General features: G+C 41.1%; 1 protein-coding gene across 1 annotated transcript in view; it reads right to left on the reverse strand.

Moving 5' to 3' along the window:
• SHQ1 (SHQ1, H/ACA ribonucleoprotein assembly factor) overlaps window positions 1-19484 on the reverse strand; it is a 38403-nt gene that overhangs the window by 8517 nt on the left and 10402 nt on the right. Inside the window, exons 8-11 of the mRNA XM_058813042.1 lie at window positions 18400-18554; window positions 17086-17139; window positions 15115-15238; window positions 12324-12444 (exon numbers count right to left, since the gene is read on the reverse strand). Coding sequence (XP_058669025.1) covers window positions 12324-12444; window positions 15115-15238; window positions 17086-17139; window positions 18400-18554 — 454 coding nt within the window. The remainder of the gene's footprint in view (window positions 1-12323; window positions 12445-15114; window positions 15239-17085; window positions 17140-18399; window positions 18555-19484) is intronic.

Below are 19484 nucleotides of genomic sequence, written 5' to 3' on the forward strand. Positions count from 1 at the left end.
CTTCAATTATACACTAGTCAGTGACCTCCAATCATAGTGAATTAGCTTTGAAAAAGCAAGTTCAGGATCAGGGAACAAAAATACTCCAAAGGAAGTTCTGAAGGAAATTCAGAGCAGAAAATAATCTGGGTAAGTATTATTAGTGCCACCCACTTTGCCTGTCATGCACACTGCTGTATTACAGACCATGACAACAACTAACTTTACACAGTTTTTGCTGTTGAAGTACCTTACTACAGACTTTTACCCCAATTCCCCACAAGTTTGGGCAATCTGTACACAGATTTTATTTCATCCAAATCTGGGAACACAACTATTCCTTTCAGCACAATACTACCATGAAGTTTAAGGCATGAACTGAAAAATACACACCTGAACCCTTCCATGGCAGCAAAAGGCCCTCACCCAGAAGAGCACAGAAAATATTTTATAATCATCAGAAAGATGAGTAAGTAACATCTACTAAATTTCTTTCCAGCCTTTATTAGCAGGTTAGCTCATCATACCCTACCTGCCTTAAGAGATGTGAAGGAATCCCAGAAGAGGTCGTAGAATTAACAGAAATAAAAACAAACAGCACCATCCAACAGCTTCATGTGCTCAGTTTATGATACACTTTTATAGTAAGAGGGAGAAGCCATAAATAACTCCATTAAAATCTCATTAGCTCTGATCAATGAGTACAGAAGATAATGGAGGAATGTTAGTAAAGGAAAAACAGCATCATTTTCTTCAGAACTTAGGTAAAAATTGACCTAAACTTTAACTAATCTTCTACCTTATCTGCAACAAAAGACAGATGAGTGTAAACACAACAGCAAAAACACAACATTTGTTCACAGGAATTAGTCCTGGATTAATCACTGTTTTCATAGGAAAGAAACAAATTTCCCCAGCACATCAAAGACTACTTAATTTCTAAACTTCAAGTCAGTACTCAAAAAAATAAGTGCTCAGTCTGTGCAAGATCTTTTATACAACTGCAGGTAGGAATTCTTGCTTTCTATCCCTCAAGATGATGGACTCTGATTTTCAGCCTAAATAACCCAACTTTGCACAGTTACACTGCCCATGTCCATACTGACTGGTCATCATTTCCTTTCTAACAGCTCCTGGAAACAGCAGGCAACTTTACCAAATTTAAGAGCAACTAGAATTCAAAGATTGTTGAATTCGTACATATTTTCATTCAAATAAGGAGAGGGATGAATAATGAGCCTGCTGGGACAAGGCTGGTAGGACACAGCTACTGTAGGAGGCCAGGCAGGCACCCACCAGCCAGCTGAGCCATGCTGATTCCAGCTGTGGATGCACCTCGTGCCTGGTGGAGGTGTCAAGGGATGTGGGGAAGGGACAACAGCACAAGAATTGGGTTGGGAAGTTTATAAAGTCTTTTTTCCTCCTTTCCTCACAGATACCAGACCAAGCAGAGACTGGAAAAGTGTTCCCTGCACAGCAAATCTTCACTGCAAACAGGAAAACCTCACTGAAAAATCAGTGCTGGGTTGAAAAGTCTGGAAAATGCATTTCCCTGTGAGCAGCATGCCCCCACTTCAACTGGAGAAAGCAGAAAAGCTGAAATGCAGCACCAGGAGCAGAAAAGCTGAAATGCAGCACCAGGAGATGACTCTGGGCAGGAGAAACCCCCCTTCTGTACAGGTGACAAAACACAGCCCTGCCCCATAAACAAGGGCTGATGGGGAGAATCCAGAGGGCTTAAGGGGAACATAAAATGCTTTAATCTTGGAATTCTGGCTTTCAAAGGGCATTACATGGATTCTGAAAGCAAGAGAGTGATGTACTTACACTGCAATCCAACTGGCAGTCTTGTAAACATGAACTGCTATCTACATAGCTTAAAGTATTACAGTTTGTTAACCATAAATCAAATAGAAAACAGCACCAGTGTTTCAATTTAAGTGACTTCTTTTATGTTAATAAGTCTGAATGTTTCAAGTGACTTTCTCCCCTTATTTATTCTGAAATTCCACAGTGCTTCTTTCATAATGAATCTAAATACTGCATGAGCTGAACTTCACATTTATAAATATTTTAAAAAAAGATGAAGCTTTCCAATATAACATCTTACTTTCATTACTTGGTCTTTTTGATAAGTTGAAACCAAACAGATCATGGATTATAAAAGAAATCAAGTACAGCTTACTTATGTAGAGGATATTATGAAAATATTAGTAAGAGAAAACAGACTTGGAATTAATATTGCACTATAAAAAGAAACTGAAGAGTATTTGTATGTTTTAAGAATAGTTTAACAGAGCTCTGTTGCCAAAACAGCTCCAGTAAGTTGCAGCCAGTCCAAACATCTAATAATGGCACAGCTTCCAAAGTCATTTATGATAAACACAAATAATGAAAGATGAATAGATAACTCACCACAAAACAGATGCAGAGAGAGAGATTTTATAAAATGATAGCAATATTGGCTGTGTTACAGAAATGGAACACTGAACTGCTCTGTATTAGCCCCATTTCCCTCAAGTTTCTTTGCTGCCATTACCTAGAATTTGCTCTTCACCATCACTGCTGGTGATCTAGGAGAAAGCTCTTCTCATGCTGCAAATCAGACAATTTGTGTTACAGTATGGGAATGAAAGGTACTCACACAGCAGGGCAGAAAATGTGAATTTTAGTCTCAGGATAATGCTAGCAAAGTCCTGCATTACAAAAATAACAACAATGGCAGGGAACAGGCTTAAAGGCACAATTACAAACATTACTCCAACATGATCCTACCCCTTCACAATGGAATGTATCCACCAAACAACACAGTGGGGCTGATCAGAGTTTAACTCCTCCGTTGCTCCATTCCTGACACCAGGAACACCTGAAGGGAAAACCCCACCTGCAGCCCCCTCACCCTCAGTCTGACCAGGAAAAGACACCAGACCTGAGCATCTTGCAGACTGCTGGCAGGAAAGCAGATTTTTGCAGGGCCTGGAGCGAGCAGCCTGCTCCCGGCTGCTCTGGGGCACCACTGAACAAGAGGGGATGGCCTGGAACTGCAGCAGGGCCCATTTGGGTTAGATATAAGAACAGTTTTAACAATGAGGGCGATAAAACACTGGAAAAAGCTGCCCAGAGAAGCTGTGGCTGCCCCATCCCTGGAAATATTCAGGGTCAGGTTGGGCAGGGTTTGGAGCAATCCGAGTTGAAGATGTCCCAGCTCACTGCAGGAGGGTTGGACTGGATGCCTCTAAAGGTCCCTCCCGACCCAAACTGCTCCATGATTCCATGATCATGCCTCATAGACACAATGATTATTATTAAGCTGGCTGCAAACAAAGCAGGAAGATGTTCCCAGCCTGGAGCTCAGCCTCCCCCTTGGAGCAGAGCTGCACATTCCACCTGCTCAGAAAGGGAACGACTGCACCAGCTCATCCTTCCCCTCATCCAAGCAGAAATGCACTCAGCTGAGCTGTGCTGCCTGAGCAGACACTGATCACTGACCCTTCTGCAGGCACACAGCAACTGCCTCCCAACAACTTTGGAAAATCAAAGCAGTAGCCTGAGGGGGGAAAAAAATGGCTTTCTTCTTTGCCTGCTCTGCCCACAGCAAGGTGCATTCAGACACAGCCTGAAGGAAGCTGAGCTATAGAAAAGTGATGGAATAAATAGGAAAAAACAGAGGGCAGGAGAGCAAAAACATCAAAGGAAACTGCAGCTAGCAGCTGGAAGGAGAGATTAAATCCCTTGTTAAAAATCCATGTTTTACAGGGCTTGCTAAAACATACATGAGAGGGAATTTCTGGTAAAATACACATCTGTCTATCACCTTTCTGAGCCCTCAGGGCAGTGTTCTGCCTCAAGGCTCTTAGGTCAGTGCACTGTGTTAGCTGGGTATTGTTATTTACAAGTGCTCTGTGTGCACCTCCTGCTTTGCAGACACCTGAAGTGACAGCTCAGGCCTTAAACAAGATGCAGGACCTGAGGAGAGGCACTGGCAGCAAACCAACAGAAATTGTATTAAAAACATGCATCAAAACACTGAAAGGGGAGACACACAGAATGTGCCTGCAAATTATTAGTTTCTCTTCTTAAATCCAAGAACTGTGATCTAAGGTGCAAGAGCAATGACTTAGGATAAAAATAAATAAATTTGGAAGTTCTACCAACTCTCTGATTAATTGGTAAAGTCCTACCTAAGTTTTAAGGAAAACTATAGCATTTCCTGTTTTAGTAGCATAATAAACTGCTCAGAATCTCCAAAACTTCCTGCATCAGACCCAGAACTCAGGTTGGAACCAAAAGGTGTTTAACAGAGCTGTGCAATTTTGATAGAAACAAGTAAGGCTGTACAGAATTACCCAACAACACAGGAAGAATGAGTCAACTCAATTACTTTTCACTAGGAAAATGTGAAAATTTATTGCTGTCTGAATTTTTCCTGTTCAAATAGACTGTGTGATTTTTTTTTTTTTAATACAACTCAATGACTAAAACCTGAAATCTCTCTCCCATCATACTTGTAGACAAGTCCTAATCAACCTTTAATTTTCTTACCAATGCACTCCTGAGTTTATTTGACATCTTGGTGTAACACAGGTCACTCAGACATTTACATTGATGAAGTATTTCCCCCCTAATCCTCTCCATTTTTCAACATCTTTTTGAACAAGCACTAGAATCAGTGTTTTAACAGTCTTACAAATGATGCATTTTAAGGTCATGTCACTTCCTTTTTCTAAGTGATACTAGTCTGCTTCTCCAGCTGAAGTGCACTCGCCCTCTCACCTGCTCAGGTTCAAACTGTTCTCAAGTACAGCCCAACCTATTTTTCTGAAGCTGTTGCCCACAGCTGTCTTTTATTCTCCAATTCATAACTGTGCTCTACAAGCTTTTACTGAGTGTGTCATTTTAGACTCACTTGTATTAAAATGCACATTGTTCAAATAAGCACTTATGGCCTGTTTGGGGCAGCCTGTGCAATTCATTTTACACTTTTAAATAAATAAATAACATTTAATGCCACAAAAAAAAAAAGAAAATCTAACAGGACAGATTATGTGCTTTCTTACAGATTTTTAAATATGCATTAAATTAATCTCAAAGCCCATCTGAAGCAGCCACTCATTATTGGTAAGAGCAGCTGGGACAGCTCAAAGTAAATTCAGCACTCCAGGCCACCAAGGAAGTGAATGGGAAGCAAACCCAGCCCAGCACGAGTGCTCCAAGCAGTGCTGCACACTGAACTGCCTGCCAGCAGCAGCAATGCCAGTTTGTAAAACCTGCTAAGAAGGAATTACAATAATTGGGGATTGTAGTCCTGAGCTGCAGTAATTGGGGATTGTAGTCCTGAGCTGCTGCAGCAATTCCTCCCAGGGCAGTCAGGGTGCAGCCCCAGGTGTGACCACGAACAGCACCAAGCTTTTGGGGTTTGTCCTTGTACCTGCATGGCTCTTGCCAAAGCAGAACAGCAAAGGAAAGAATAGACTCCAAATTAAAAATCTTCAAAATAGGAGGGGTTTTGTTGTGCAGGGAGTAGGGGAAGAGAATGATGTGGCTTCAGTGCATCCTACCATGACATTACCATTAAAAACTACAGTCCAAAATATAATCCTCTCACTACAAACCAGATCAAGTTAAGGGGTTTTGTGATGGGGTTGTTACACCACCTGATAAGTGAACACAACTGGCTGCAGCAGAACACAAGCTAAAAACTCACGCGAATGGCAAAGCTGCTTCCAAAGCAGCACCATGAAAATCATTTGGCTTTTCTCTGCACCACACACTCTGCACACTGGAGTTTTTATCCAACCTGAACCTCCTGCAGCCCCCACTAAGGCAAGGCTGCCATGCAATGAAGGGGAAGGCACAGCCAAAGGCAGGCAGAGCAGGACAGCTGCCCATGCCCTGTGACACAGCACCACCAGGGCCATTTCCCTCACGCCTCAACTGGATGAAGTGCTTTAAACGTGCTGTACAAATCAGATTAATCCCACAGAGCCAAGAGGCAGGATTTTCATCCAGAATATATTACTGCTTATGCCTTTGTTCTTTGGAATCAGGGCTGCTGGATCCAAGAGGTTAACAGCTGAAAATTAGCATATTCCTCTAACATTTGAGAATGCTTTAAAGCACTAATTCATTCTTATTATGTGTTAACACATTCCCTCTTCCCCTCATCACAAATCAAAAATTTAATAAACTAACATTAGCAGTGCACCATTTGAAAACCTTTTAGGACAATTTTGTTCCTGAATTCTCCTATCTGAACTCAGTATTTTTACAGTAGAAGTGCTGAGACTACAAGAAAAACTCCATTCACTCCTCATTTAGCAGTCCTGAGTTTCAAAGGTTGCAATTAAACCCTTCCGAGGAACATGTGAAAGTGCCATAAAGGTGAAATAGGACTTCAGGAGTATAGGCAGGTTTAGATGGGATATTGGGCAGGAATTGTTCCCTGGCAGGGAGGGCAGGCCCTGGCACAGGTGCCCAGAGCAGCTGTGGCTGCCCCTGGATCCCTGGCAGTGCCCAGGGCCAGGTTGGACACTGGGGCTGGAGCACCTGGGACAGTGGGAGGTGTCCCTGCCATGGCAGGGGTGGAATGGGATGACCTTTAAGTTCCCCTCCAGCCCAATCCATTCTATTAATCCATGAATATCAACCCTACAAGCAGCAAAAAAGCAAATAACAAAAGACTTTTAAAAGCCTGGCTTGTGTCATTTCAAGTGTTTTGAGCTTCTCAAAACCCCAAAGCACTAAAGAAAACAAAAATGCCAAGAAGAAACAGCTGCAAAAGTGGCACAATCAAGATCTTTTTTTACACACTTTGAAATGTTTTTCAAAGTTTTCCAGATTTTAGCAAATAATAACCAAATCCAATTTCTTCAGTTTGGGGATAAATGATCCATTTCACAGATTATTTTAACACACCATTGGAATGCATGTTAAAATTCTATTTACATTCACTGAAAGATCATATTTGACTGCAGAAGCTTAAAGATGTTTATATGTTACAAAATATTTTCCCAAATCCAGGAAAAGCCCGAGGTAAATCCAATGCAATGGACTGAAACTACAATATTAAAAGTTGAGTTCTTTACTCCCTTGTGCACTTTAGGATGTGATGTGAGACAGGCAGTGAAAATCCTGTATCTCACAGATCTTTTTTTCCTCTCTCAAAGTCCTGGACTCCTTCATGCCTCTGCAGCATCAGGGCAGCATTACAGTGTATTGATTAAACAAGGGATTCAGAAAACCTGGGGAAAAGAAAAGGGGGCCTGAACAATCACAGTCGATCTCATCACCTCCGTGACATGCTGTGAATGTAATAAATCCTACATTTATTTAGGAGAAATTCACATCCTACACATCAAGCAGCAACTCCCTGCTGGCTTCAGACTGGGTAATTACAGTGTAACAAGGACAAGGCTTCCATTGTAAGGAGGAGATGAAAAGGAAAACAGACCTATGAGGCCAACCCACCTTTCAGGGGCTGTCTCACCTGCAAACCAGGAGAAGCAAATATGACACACTCAGGAATATCTGATTCTAAATTACTTAGTACTAATGAAGACAGCAGCTTCTACAGAGACTGTATAAATGCCACAAGGAGTCCTGGTTTTCACTTCAAATCAAGGAGTCCATGCTCAAACAGGCATGTTACACCTACAGTCACCAAAATTAGCACCATCACATTTGTCTCGGGGTGCAGAGCACATATTTGTGAAGGATAAAGCAAGCTGCAGCTACAGTTGCACAGAACACAGCAAGGCAATTTAACAGCTCAGCTGCCTCAGCTCACAGCTCTCCCTTGCTGCACGTGTTGAAGCTACTACAAAATACAACACAAACAATGATCTTTATAATCTTATGCTAAGTTAGAAAGTAGAAAACATACACGGGATCAAGCATTTTCCTGTACATGTCATACCTATAAAACTATGAGAAAAAAACCACTTTACAACAGGCTGGATGGATGAGTAAGCTGGTCTTGTGGAAGCCTCCCTGCCCATGGCAAAAGGTTGGAACTGGATGATGTCCACAGTCCCTTCCAATCCAAACCATTCTGTGGTTCAATACTGAGAGCACCAAACCCTGGGAAACTGCCAGAACACTCAGAGCTTCACCTCCAATTCAGGAACACAGACAATACACACTTACAAGTGGCACACTTTTAAAGCTAAATATGCATGTAAATATTAGGTAAAAATCCTTTAAATTGCCATGGGCTGGAGCTATTCCCTTGAGCAGGGGTGCAGAACTGCCTGTACTGCCAAGGACTGGAGGAAGCTGGTCAGCCTCCCACCCATGTCATGGCCAGCAGGCACACATGTACAACAGCAGCCAAAAAACCCATGTGAATAGAGCCTGGCACAAAGGGGAGCACAAAACACTGGAGAAAGACATCAGGCCACACAAAGGAACCTCAGCACAGCAAGAGACAGTGGGTAAACTATTCTGGCTTCTCTAAAGGACACAGCTCCTGGGGTCACAGACACAGACTCCTGACAGGAGGGAGGAAAACCTCTCCTGCACTAAATGCACACCTGGATTGCCCTGGTCCCAGCTGCCCAGATTGCAGCCATCAACCAACCAGTGGTTCCCCAAAAAACCTTCTCCTCTCCTTCACCCCCTTCTGCTTCAAGTAAGGTGTGAAAGATGGAGAAAATCCCAGACTCAGAAGAAAAATTCAGTTCTAATTTCACCTTGGAGAGGCTGCCATATGTATCAGAGTGGCTTGTAAAAGCTTGGACCTGAAGAACAAAAGCATGCAAACCAGGCAAATTAAATTTAATTTTATTATGGAAATGAAAGCAATAACAGAAGTGACAGCAGGGTGGATGATAAGCTCACTTAGCAGGGGGATCAAATGAAGTGATGACATGTCATTATGACCTCAGGGGTTAAAGACACAATTTTCCATCTGGCTGCATCTGGCTTTTCAACAGAAATGTTGACACCACCTGCTGAGATTTACCACAAGCTGCCTTCATAGGTCTTTGTCAAGCTTTTGTTAGCCAGGTTAACATTTACTTTTCCCTCTTTTCTGATAAGTTTGGCTGAGCAACATGCTCCCTTTCTTCAAAACCTAACAACACTTAAAAGGATTTACATGCCACCTTCCACAATGGATGGAATTATTAACAGTCACTCCACAAGCAGCTTGAAGGGAAATACTGAGAACCTGGAAAGCAGGTGAAACTGCCTTTAAGACTGCAAGCACAAAGATGACATTTCAGCTACACTTGCTAGTATCTTCCATTGTCTAAGACATTTTGGAATCTACTTTTTTCTTAGTAACAGGCACCTGAATAAAGTAATTTTTCTGGAAGAAAAAAAAAAAACTAAACAAAAAAATCCTTAGAATTCCAGACCTAGCTTGTACTCCCCATCCCCAATTGACTATTAGCCACCTGTGTGTGTTTTATTCAGCATCTTCATCATTTCTAATTCCAGATACACTGTGCTTAAAGTAAATCAGCTTTTGCCAGCCCAATGACACATTCACTTATTCATCTAATTTACCCACAGCCAAACTATGATCTCAAACCAAATTTGTAATCAGCTATTGACACTCTTCTGGCTATAAGGATTTTGTTTCCACATGGCATATTTAAAAGCTCGTACCTACCAGGGGTGATTCTCTTCATCTGGAATGGAAGATGACTGATGAAGCTCTGAGGGACTGAGTGCTCTCTTTCACTGGATATATCCATTATGGTTTTGCCTGTGCCAAACTTTCCTCCTAAACCCAGAGATCTGTGCCAGCACAGGTGAGCTGAAGAGTTTGTTTCCAGCTGGTTTTAAAGTGCCCATATTCTTCACTAAAAAGAACCTACATTCTGTTTTAACTGTGTAAATAGAGACCCCAACCTTCACCAGGAGTTTGTTGCTTATAGGGAAAGAGGAGAAGAAAAGGAAAACCCTCCATGGATTTTGAGATGATCCTCAGCCACAAAAGGACAGGAGGAAATGGAGACATAGGAGGTTAATGAAGCCTGATGGAGCAAATAATAGTTAAGAAGCAAAACAGGGGAAGTATCCAGACTGACTGGAGATGGAAATAACTTTAACATGGAAAGACCATCACAGTAATACCTTCCCCTCCCAAAACTCTTCCACCACAACAGCAATTATATAATCACAGAATGGTTGGGGTGGGAAAGAAACTCAAAGCTCTCCTCAATCCACCCCCGTGCCATGGGCAGGGACACTTTCCACTGTCCCAGGCTGCTCCAAGCCCCATCCAGCCTGGCCTTGGGCACTGCCAGGGATGCAGGGGCAGCCACAGCTGTGCCAGGGCCTCACAGGGAATTCCCAGAGGAATGTCACAACCTTCACCCCTGAAAGGGAAGATACACCACCCTCTTCTCCAGGTGCCTCACCCTGGGGAGCTGGGTCCCCTTGCCTTGAACACACAAATCACCACCCTGCCAAGGCATGTCCTGAGTGACAAGTGAGCTTGGCTGTTCCCTTCCACATAAAGGAACAAAACCAAGCTTTCCCATTCCCTTTGCACTTGCTGAACTTCAAACACTGCTGAACTGCACAGCAATAACTGCAGCATATGCTTAAATGCTGTCCTGATTCAGGCCTAAAAATAGGACTGGGTTCTGCAGCTCCTCTCTCTCTCTTGCTCTCTAATGACAGACAGCCATTGTGCCATGTCACTCTGACAATAAGATAGCTTAATTGCCCTCTTTCCAGCAGCTGTCAGTTCTGCTTAACTGGGACATAATGTGAGAGTCTGGGAGGAAATGTGTTAATCTATCAGTCACTTATAGCTACTGTGCATTTTCCTGGGCTGCATTTAAAGAAAACTGGGTTTATGACTGACTTGCTAGTCATTATATTCATTGATATGGGCAGCAGAGGTATTACTGCTTAATGACTCATTTCTTTGTGAAAGACCCATGAAATAACTTTCTCCTTTATTTACTGCACTTTTTCTACTCAACTTCAACCTGAATCTCCCCATACCTGGTGAATTTCCCACACATGTCAGGTGTGGTTGAAAAAGGCCTCTTCAAATTTGACACTGTAAAATGAACTGGCTGTTTCAGGAATTCAGCAGGATTGCTGAATCAAAATATTTAGAAACACCTGTAGTTGTTTCAAGGTATTTTCTATATTGTTACCTATAGGAACAGAGACACTGAAAGCACACAGAGAATAAGAATCAACATTACAAACCATCATGAACAGCTGTGAACTGAGGGTCTTTAATTCTCCAAGAAGTACAGCTAAGGTCACACCGAAATGTAACAGCCTGTGCAAGCTGCCTCAATTCTGCCTCATTCCCCCTTCTGATCACAATTATTACCAAATTCCCTCTAGATCCCCTTCACTCTCTTGTGCACTTCAGATATTTTATCTCCTAGAGTCTCCTGGTAAATACAAAGACTATTTTAGCCACTGGTTCAGGAGTCTGCATTGCTGTATTAACTAACAGACAATGACATTTTTTGTGTGTATATTAGTCATGCCTGCTCCAACTCACACCTTTTGTGGCTTTCAGAGAAGGCTGTGAAGACATAAAAAGGAAGGAAAAATAATACAAAAAACAGTGAATCTGACAAGAACAATATAAAGCTTAGTAAGATTTGAACATGCAGCTTGCTTTAATCATTTAATCCATTTCCCACTGTTTTCCTACTGGTACTTTTGGTTTTAAGCCATTAAAACATGCTGGTATTCCAACCAGTCTGTCTGCAAGCTACCCAAAACTCTGGGAATAAGCCATGCTGAGTCCATTAAAAGAACACAGGTGAGACACAGAAGTGCAGGGGTTTTGTCTTTCCTCTCAAGTAGTGGAAGCCAAAGCTTCCCACAGCGCCAGGGAGAGCTGCAGGGGCACAGAGCACATGGGGATTTGTGACACTTGTTCTGGTGTTAATAATCAATTGGTGCAACTGCTACAGCCCATAAATCAATGCTCCATGCAGCTGGGAATGCTTTGCCTGTGCTGTCATTTTTGAAGTGAAAGCTCCTTCCAGCCTTTATCCTGAAGTTACATAAGTGCTACATAAACATTTCTCTTCATAGGAAAGATCACTATAGAATGAGATTTTCCCAGAAGCTATTTTTCCCCCAAAACTCCTATTAATATATTAATGAAAATTCACATTTTTATTTCTAATCCAATTCCTCCTTCCCTTCTCCAATGGCATCCCTGTATTAAAAAAATTCACTGAATGTCTTTGCATCTGTATCAAGAACTGCTGGACAGACACAGTTACTAAATGAAAAAACTGATCACATTCCCACGTATAGGAGACAGAATTTATTTTACTGATATTTGTTCACAGATGAAGCGTGCTAAAACCATCTCCCACATCAGTGACTACTGAAGAACTTACTTGACTTTCTGAATCCAGATGCAGTAGTCTGTAATGAAGAGATCATTAAGGATGTAAGCAGGGTCACTCTCCATAAAAATCTTGTGAATGTCCAGCAGACACTTCAGCACTGCAGCTTTCCCTGGAAGCAGATTTTTGTTTTTGTGATTCACAAGAAATTCACAATAACAGATCATCGTTATCCTGTCCCACCTGAGGGTTTAATACCCACAGTATCCACGGCCTCCTTGGAAAGTGGGGTTGATTCCCAGGCTGGGAACAGCAGCCCTGTTACTGTGTCCTCCAGCATCCCATCCCTGGGGATGGGGAGCCCTGGATTCAGCAGCAATCTCTGCAGGCCCAGCCATGCATGAAATTCTCCACAGCTGAAGCAGCCCCTTCCCCCAGCTCCTCCCCTGCTCCAAAGCGCAGCACACACAGGCAGGGAACTCTATTTAAAAAGAAACAAACTAAGCTGAAAAGCAGCTCACAAATCACAAGAAGTTATGGCCCATCACATGTCTCAAGAGGAGCATTTTTCCCTTTGTGCCTACACAAGCACCAGTGCTGGGAACACACAGCTCACAGCAGGGCCAGGCACATGGAACTGGGAGAGGCAATGGAAGGATTACCCACCAGGGCCTGGAATTAGGGAGAACTTTTCCTGCTTCTGCTAGTCCCAGAATAGTTATGCAAAATGAAAGAAAAAACTCACTTCATGTTCAGGAAGGAGCTATTTGACACAGTCAATAAATACAGTGAAACATTAAAAATACGTTCTCAGTCCACAACCAGTGTGGACTGTTGTGTTGTCAGCTTGACTTTTCCTTCCTCTGCAACGTTCCAATTAGCTGGAATCTCCCCCCTCGGTTTCCTGATGACAGTTGCTAAAGGGTTAAGTGCTGGAACCCTTAAAAAAATTTATTTTCACCGTTTAATGGTGGGGAAAAAAAACCCCACATTCAAATGAAAACAGCCACCACTGCAAATGGAATCTAATAACCCTCTCCCAAGAGGCTGGCTCCTCCTAGGCTATGAAACCTGAACAGGGATGAAATTACATTTTACAGATTTAGAGGAGAGGGAAAAAAAAAAAAAAAAAGAAACAAAAAAGATCAGAACTCCCCCTGCTGTTCAAGCACAAAATTTGTTTGCTTATTTGTAAGTAATTCCATGCTGAAAAAAAGATACAGCCAGAGAATGAAAGTTAAAGGTGAGGAAGATGGCAATAAGGAGGAGGAAATGGAGAGAGCAAAAAGCCATGGCAAACAGAACAGAATAAACCCACTGGTTCTGGAAACCAAGTCAGCAAAGAAAACCTAAAACCCCAAATATAACTAATAACTTTTCAATTGTATCCCCATCAATGCTTGTCAAGCATCACTATTTTGACTAAAAAGAAGTGTGCTCTTTCACAAAGAAATGATGTGTGGAATTAAAATTTTGCTGATTTTTTCAGGTTCCAGCTGTCAAGCTGTCAGCCCAAACCATTTCCAACATCCACTCCTGTTACTCATCTGCCAAGTAACAATGTACATCAGTGAATGTTACACTAATTCCCAACTAAAAATGTCTTTCTTCATAAATTCAAAGTTTTGGATTACAGTAGCTTGATGGGTCTCTAATGAGAGGCTGCAAATCTTGCCAGACTTGAAACAGGGAATCCTGCATCAGGCAAACTATCAAATGTCTGCTTTCAGAACATGGCCCATGATATTTAACAGATTTTGCACAGTTACAGCTCTGCATTACAGTGATCAATAAATAAACTGCTTTTTATGTACAGATGCTACTTCCTGATTATTCAAAAGACCCCGCTAGTTGTGTTTAAAAGCACAAATAAAAAAGCTCCCAATGTGTGTAGCAGGAAAGTCAGAGGAGGTGTCTGCAGATCACTGGATCCTCCTGGAGCTCCTTGCTGAGAGCTGCCTGAAACCTGAATTTCACAGACTCAGAATCCAGTCCCCTTCCCACAGACTATTTCAAAATGAGGATAAAATCTGACCTCAGCTCTGTATGTGCCATTTGATATGATAATCTGATTTTACACCATCATGAAATTCTACCAGCTTTCTTCCTGTGTATTTGGAAGGAAAGTTGAAGTCGTATATCTCTATTTTACATTCCTCTTCCCCACAGACTTCTATGTGTTTTCCACATTTTCAAAGAGGATCATTCATCTACAGATAAACTGAACTTTGCTGCTCTTCTCACTTTTTAATGGAACAGTATTCTGGGACACAAGGAAAGAAATCTACAAACTTTTTAATTTAATATATCCTGGTAGTAACTTACCCAGCCAGGCAATATTTCACTGGATCACTGAATGCTCACTGCAATACCATTTTCCATTGTGACATTAAAATAAAAGCAAATTTTTTACCTCACGTGAACTATATCCCCCACAGAAAAAGGCTGTCAGCACTGCATCACTGCAGTTTTGTTATCAGAATTTTCTTTTTCACACTTATGAACAGCAACATAAGGCAGTGCAGATAAGTGAGGAGGGACAGCATCCATCTTCCCCTTAAAACTTCACTCCCTGACTGTTATAATGTCAATGGGATTTTCAATCAGCAACAGTTTTTGGCAGTAGTAAAGATTAATATTGCCATTTGTGTGGGGTTTTAATCCTGCAGCTCACAAGTGTTTAAAATAAACCATTGAAGCACTGCTTCTCAGGGATCCTTCTGTCCAAAAAACCAAATCTAATGCTTTTCTCAAAGAAAGAACTCATGTAAATAGAGAAGCTGAGGTAACTTTAACAAGCTATAAAGATGGTTTGTGCAACTCCCAGTCCCTGAAGACTCACCCAGCTGCAGAATCACGACTGTGTCACTGAGGGCACGTGTCACCAGCTCAAAATGCCTGAACAGGGGATAGCACAGCACTCTTCTTCCAAAAGACACCAGGACATCATGGATGCTGGAGAAACTCTGTGTGCATCAGTGAAAAATCTCCATTAGTCTGTGTGCATCACTGAAAAACCTGCATTAGTCTGTGTGCTTGTTTGTTTTCCCTTAAGAAAAAAAAGCCATAGCAGAATAGGGGGAAAAAACCCCACATTTTGATTTATTATGCCTCTAAAAATCTGTATTTGAACAGGTAGGAAATGTACATGTTAAATAGAAACAAGACACTGCACACGGAGTTTGCATGGCAAGATAACAGAAGTCCTGTACATTTTAGTGGTTTGGGATTAAAAAAAAAAACCTAAAGAACATGGGAATAAAACATCTCAGTCAAGACTTTGCCATCCTTTAGATTAAAGCAATAAATTACATCTGTCCCACATTATTACATATATTAAGGAGAAGCTATAAAAAGCCTTTTAAGAATAAAGGAAAATTAAATCCATATGATATTAACCAAATACATGTGTACATGTAAGAACTTAAAAAATGATACATGACTCTGCTTTTCATGAAAACTCTAGATATTCAGGACAGGGATAAATATACCTGCCTGGGGAGAACAGTTCATTGTCCTCCTTCATGAGTGAGGAACACCTCTAATTTACTCAGGCCAGAGGCATTAAGGAGTTATTAAAGACTTTTTTAAAAGTGATTTCCCTTCCAGCTTTCACTTTTCAAGACAAAACGCTCCATTTATTAATGAATTTAAAAAAAAAATACCTATTTCATCTTGAACTGTCAATCTATTAAAATTAATAAAAGCACTTTGCTGACAGCCAGCACTTCTTTGCATTCTGTGACTACCTCAACCCATTGCTCACTTTAATGGATCACCAGCAAGCATTTAAATCATTTATGGTTTGTGATTGACTATTTAGAGGCTAAGGTGTGTACATGTTATGGTCAGGAAAATGGCAGTCAGCTCAAACAAACCAGAGCTGAGCCATTCTTTTCTGTACAGAATGATGAAAACTCTCAGCCCTAATGGTTTATCTAACAGAGATAGTTATTAAGAGTCTGGTGCCAGGACTGTGACTTTTCTAGGTGTGAAATACACTGTTGGCACAGGCTGCACAAGAACTGCCCTATCAGAGGGTAAGCACATGCAGAAAACTCCTTCACTATGTTAGGATATGGATAAGGAAAAAAAATTGTAAATTAAGACAGGGCATTTTTACTGCACTCCTTTGTAACCTGCTACTGCAGAACTCAAAACCTGCTGTCACAGGACAAGTTAGAACTGAATATAACATTCAACACTAGTGGAAAAGATTGAAGAACTGGACTCAAAAATCCTGTCCAGTTTCAGTTTTGATCCTGCCAAGTGAGACTTGGCTCAGGAGACTCAGCTGAGAGCTGGACAGGCCTTTCCACCTTCCTGCATTTTAAGAATTAATGAATTTCAGGTCCAGTCCTTCCCACCCCAGCTCTGTAACAATTTCTTTGCACAGGCCTGGGTGCTTTCAATGAACAACCTGAACTGGAGATGAACTGGAGAGATGGAATACAGGCTTTCCTCTGATCTCTGCTGGTTCCAAAGGATGAGCAGCAGCTCAAACAGGGAGTGGCACTTGGACATGGTTTAATGGTGAATGTGGTGATTGTGCAGGAAATGGTTGGACCTGAGGATTTATAAGGTCTTTTCCAACCTTTATTATTCCAAGAGTAGGGCTGAAAAGAAGGGGGCAGGTAAACCAACACATGCCAAATAACTTCTGGAGCTCAGAAATCAATTTCTGGTACCATCAAAAACAGGACAATCAATCTTCAATCCTAAAGGAACAAACTTGGCACAGAAACAACACAAAACACCAAAAAAACCCAAGTAACCCAGCAAAAACACAACACAAACTTTACTTTTACCTTACCTCCAGCCAGCACAATGTTGCACTCAGTTTCCTGATGTTCCAAGATGATTCAACCTGATTTTAACAGAAGACAGTAAAACAAGTATTATCTAAGCCAACACTGCTGGCAAACTATTTAAGATAACATTCTGGCAGCAATTTAAGAACCTTTGTGAATAAGAAGCAGTAATTACATTATATGCATTGAAATGGCCACAGGACAGCATTAAAATTATATTGCAATGCAGATGTTGAATGACTGAGTTGCTTTCCATAGCAGGATGATCCAGCCCATGCACAAAATCTTTAAAACATAACAACAATACACAGAGAAATGGTATTTCAGTGGAATTCTGTCCCTTTGCACAAAGCAACAGAGACTTGAATCAACAAAAGCCAAGCTCAAATGCCTTGTTTCATGAAAACAGCTCAAGCCTTTTGGCTTGCAGAGAGGGCCCTGAAGCCAGCAGTACATGTAAAATGTCATTATTCTTAATATGTGACAGATTCATAGCATTTGAGTGGAAGTGTGGTCCAGTGGGATGACTGGGGCAAAAAGCCAGAAAGCCTTGATCTATAATCCTGGCTCTAGTAAAGATTTGTGTGGCCTGAATGTCTTGGTTTTCCTATTAAATAGGAATTAAAAAAAAAGGACAGGAGGGAAAGGAGAAAAAACCCCAGTGTGTTTTCCACACACATCATACAGTTACTGCAAAACCAATAAAGAATTGCACAACTGTGGTCCTGGTAGATTTGCAATTCTGTGCAGCTCTAATATGCAACACAACCACAATCCCAGATTATTGTGGTGAACCAGCAGGTCTGGACATTTTGCATGTCATGCTACAGCCCATGGCCTGTGTGTCAATCTGATTAAGCCAGAATGGCTTTGATGACATGTGCCAATATTTTGGTTAACAGCATTGAGAACACCACTCCTTGGTTAGCATCAGCACAGGAGAGGCACAGAGCTGTATCTGGGAAGCAATTTCAAGAGGGCAAGGTATCCACACAGAGCAAAAAAGAACAATTACTTGTTAAATTTGCCTAAACCAAGATACAGAAATCAGAACTGCACAGAATCGTCTGGAATCTCCTGCTACTCCACATCTCTCCTATTCCAGTGCTGCTGCAGAAAAACAGAGGCGTTTAGAAATCCTGCTAATCCCCATGTGCACCAAATTTAGAGATATAAAGTCCTTCATTTTAACTTCATCACGTAAGTTTAATGCCTGGCAATAAGTTCATGTTAAAAGGTAAGTTCCCTAAATGGCAGTAGAGGTTCCAGCACTAAGTTCCTAAAACATGTTCTATTTTTTACTTTTATTAACTCACATTTTTGTCCCCTTCATTGACACGGGTCTCATAGCAATATGCCAGAAGAATATCAATTAATCCAAGATATACATGGCGGTGGCTCCTTTTATCCAGAAGAAAAGATTTATTTGTGAACTTTCTCATCTGCTCTCTCTCTGCCTCAGAGAAGACAACTATAAAAAGTAAAAGGATAATTGATTATGAATTTAAAGCTGGCACATTGACTTTAATAGGTGGTAATACTACCTCAACAGTGTGTTAAAAAGGAGCAGGTAACTAATCACAAGTCACCCACCACTCAAGAAAAAGCCTAAATCACTCTTACTTTCCCTTTTAACTTTTATTAAGCTCTGGTATATTCATTTCAATGTCAAGCTCCAGCACAGCACTGCATGTACATATTCATGGTTTTGACCCTCTCCAGGTGCCAAGGGTTTCTGTGGATGCCTGGATATCTTATACAGGGATAAAGGCACAATCAGGGTCCAAGTAAAATCAGGATTGTGAAGCCCACACTGTATGGGACAAAAATCCAGAGGCAATTTAGAAAGAGCATGGCAGTTCTAACTCTGTTTTTTCTGTTCATGCTAAGCATATCACCCCTTGAATCACAACTATAGATGATGTATCTCTGTTCTAATCAGTAAATTTCTTCAGAAGTTGATTCTTCAGTGTAAATATGAACCATAATTCACTTTTAAACACCAAAGAAACTCCCAATGAAATTAATGAAATAGAGCAGTAAAGTTTTCTTCCTTTAAAATTCAAACTCTGAAGCATCTACAACTGGACAATAAACACAGAAATTCCAGGTCTATTACATACCAGCAAACAAGATGTAGACTAGACAATTCCCAAAGGTAAATGTTACAAGATGCTCATTAAGTTGCTGCAAAGTGCCAGGTGTTCTAAATAAAATATCTTTCTCTGAGAAAATACTTCAATGCTGAAAAAAATTCTATCAATTGCCTGAAGTTTTTGAAAATTAATTATCCAAGCCTGAAACTCATTATTAACATGTCCAAACCACCACCTACTTTGTTTTCCCTGTACTTCTAAGTACATGGTGTGAAATTATCAGAACAATCAAAATTGTAATTACA

This window comes from Ammospiza caudacuta, chromosome 12 (assembly GCF_027887145.1).
Source record: "Ammospiza caudacuta isolate bAmmCau1 chromosome 12, bAmmCau1.pri, whole genome shotgun sequence".
NCBI lineage: Eukaryota > Metazoa > Chordata > Aves > Passeriformes > Passerellidae > Ammospiza > Ammospiza caudacuta.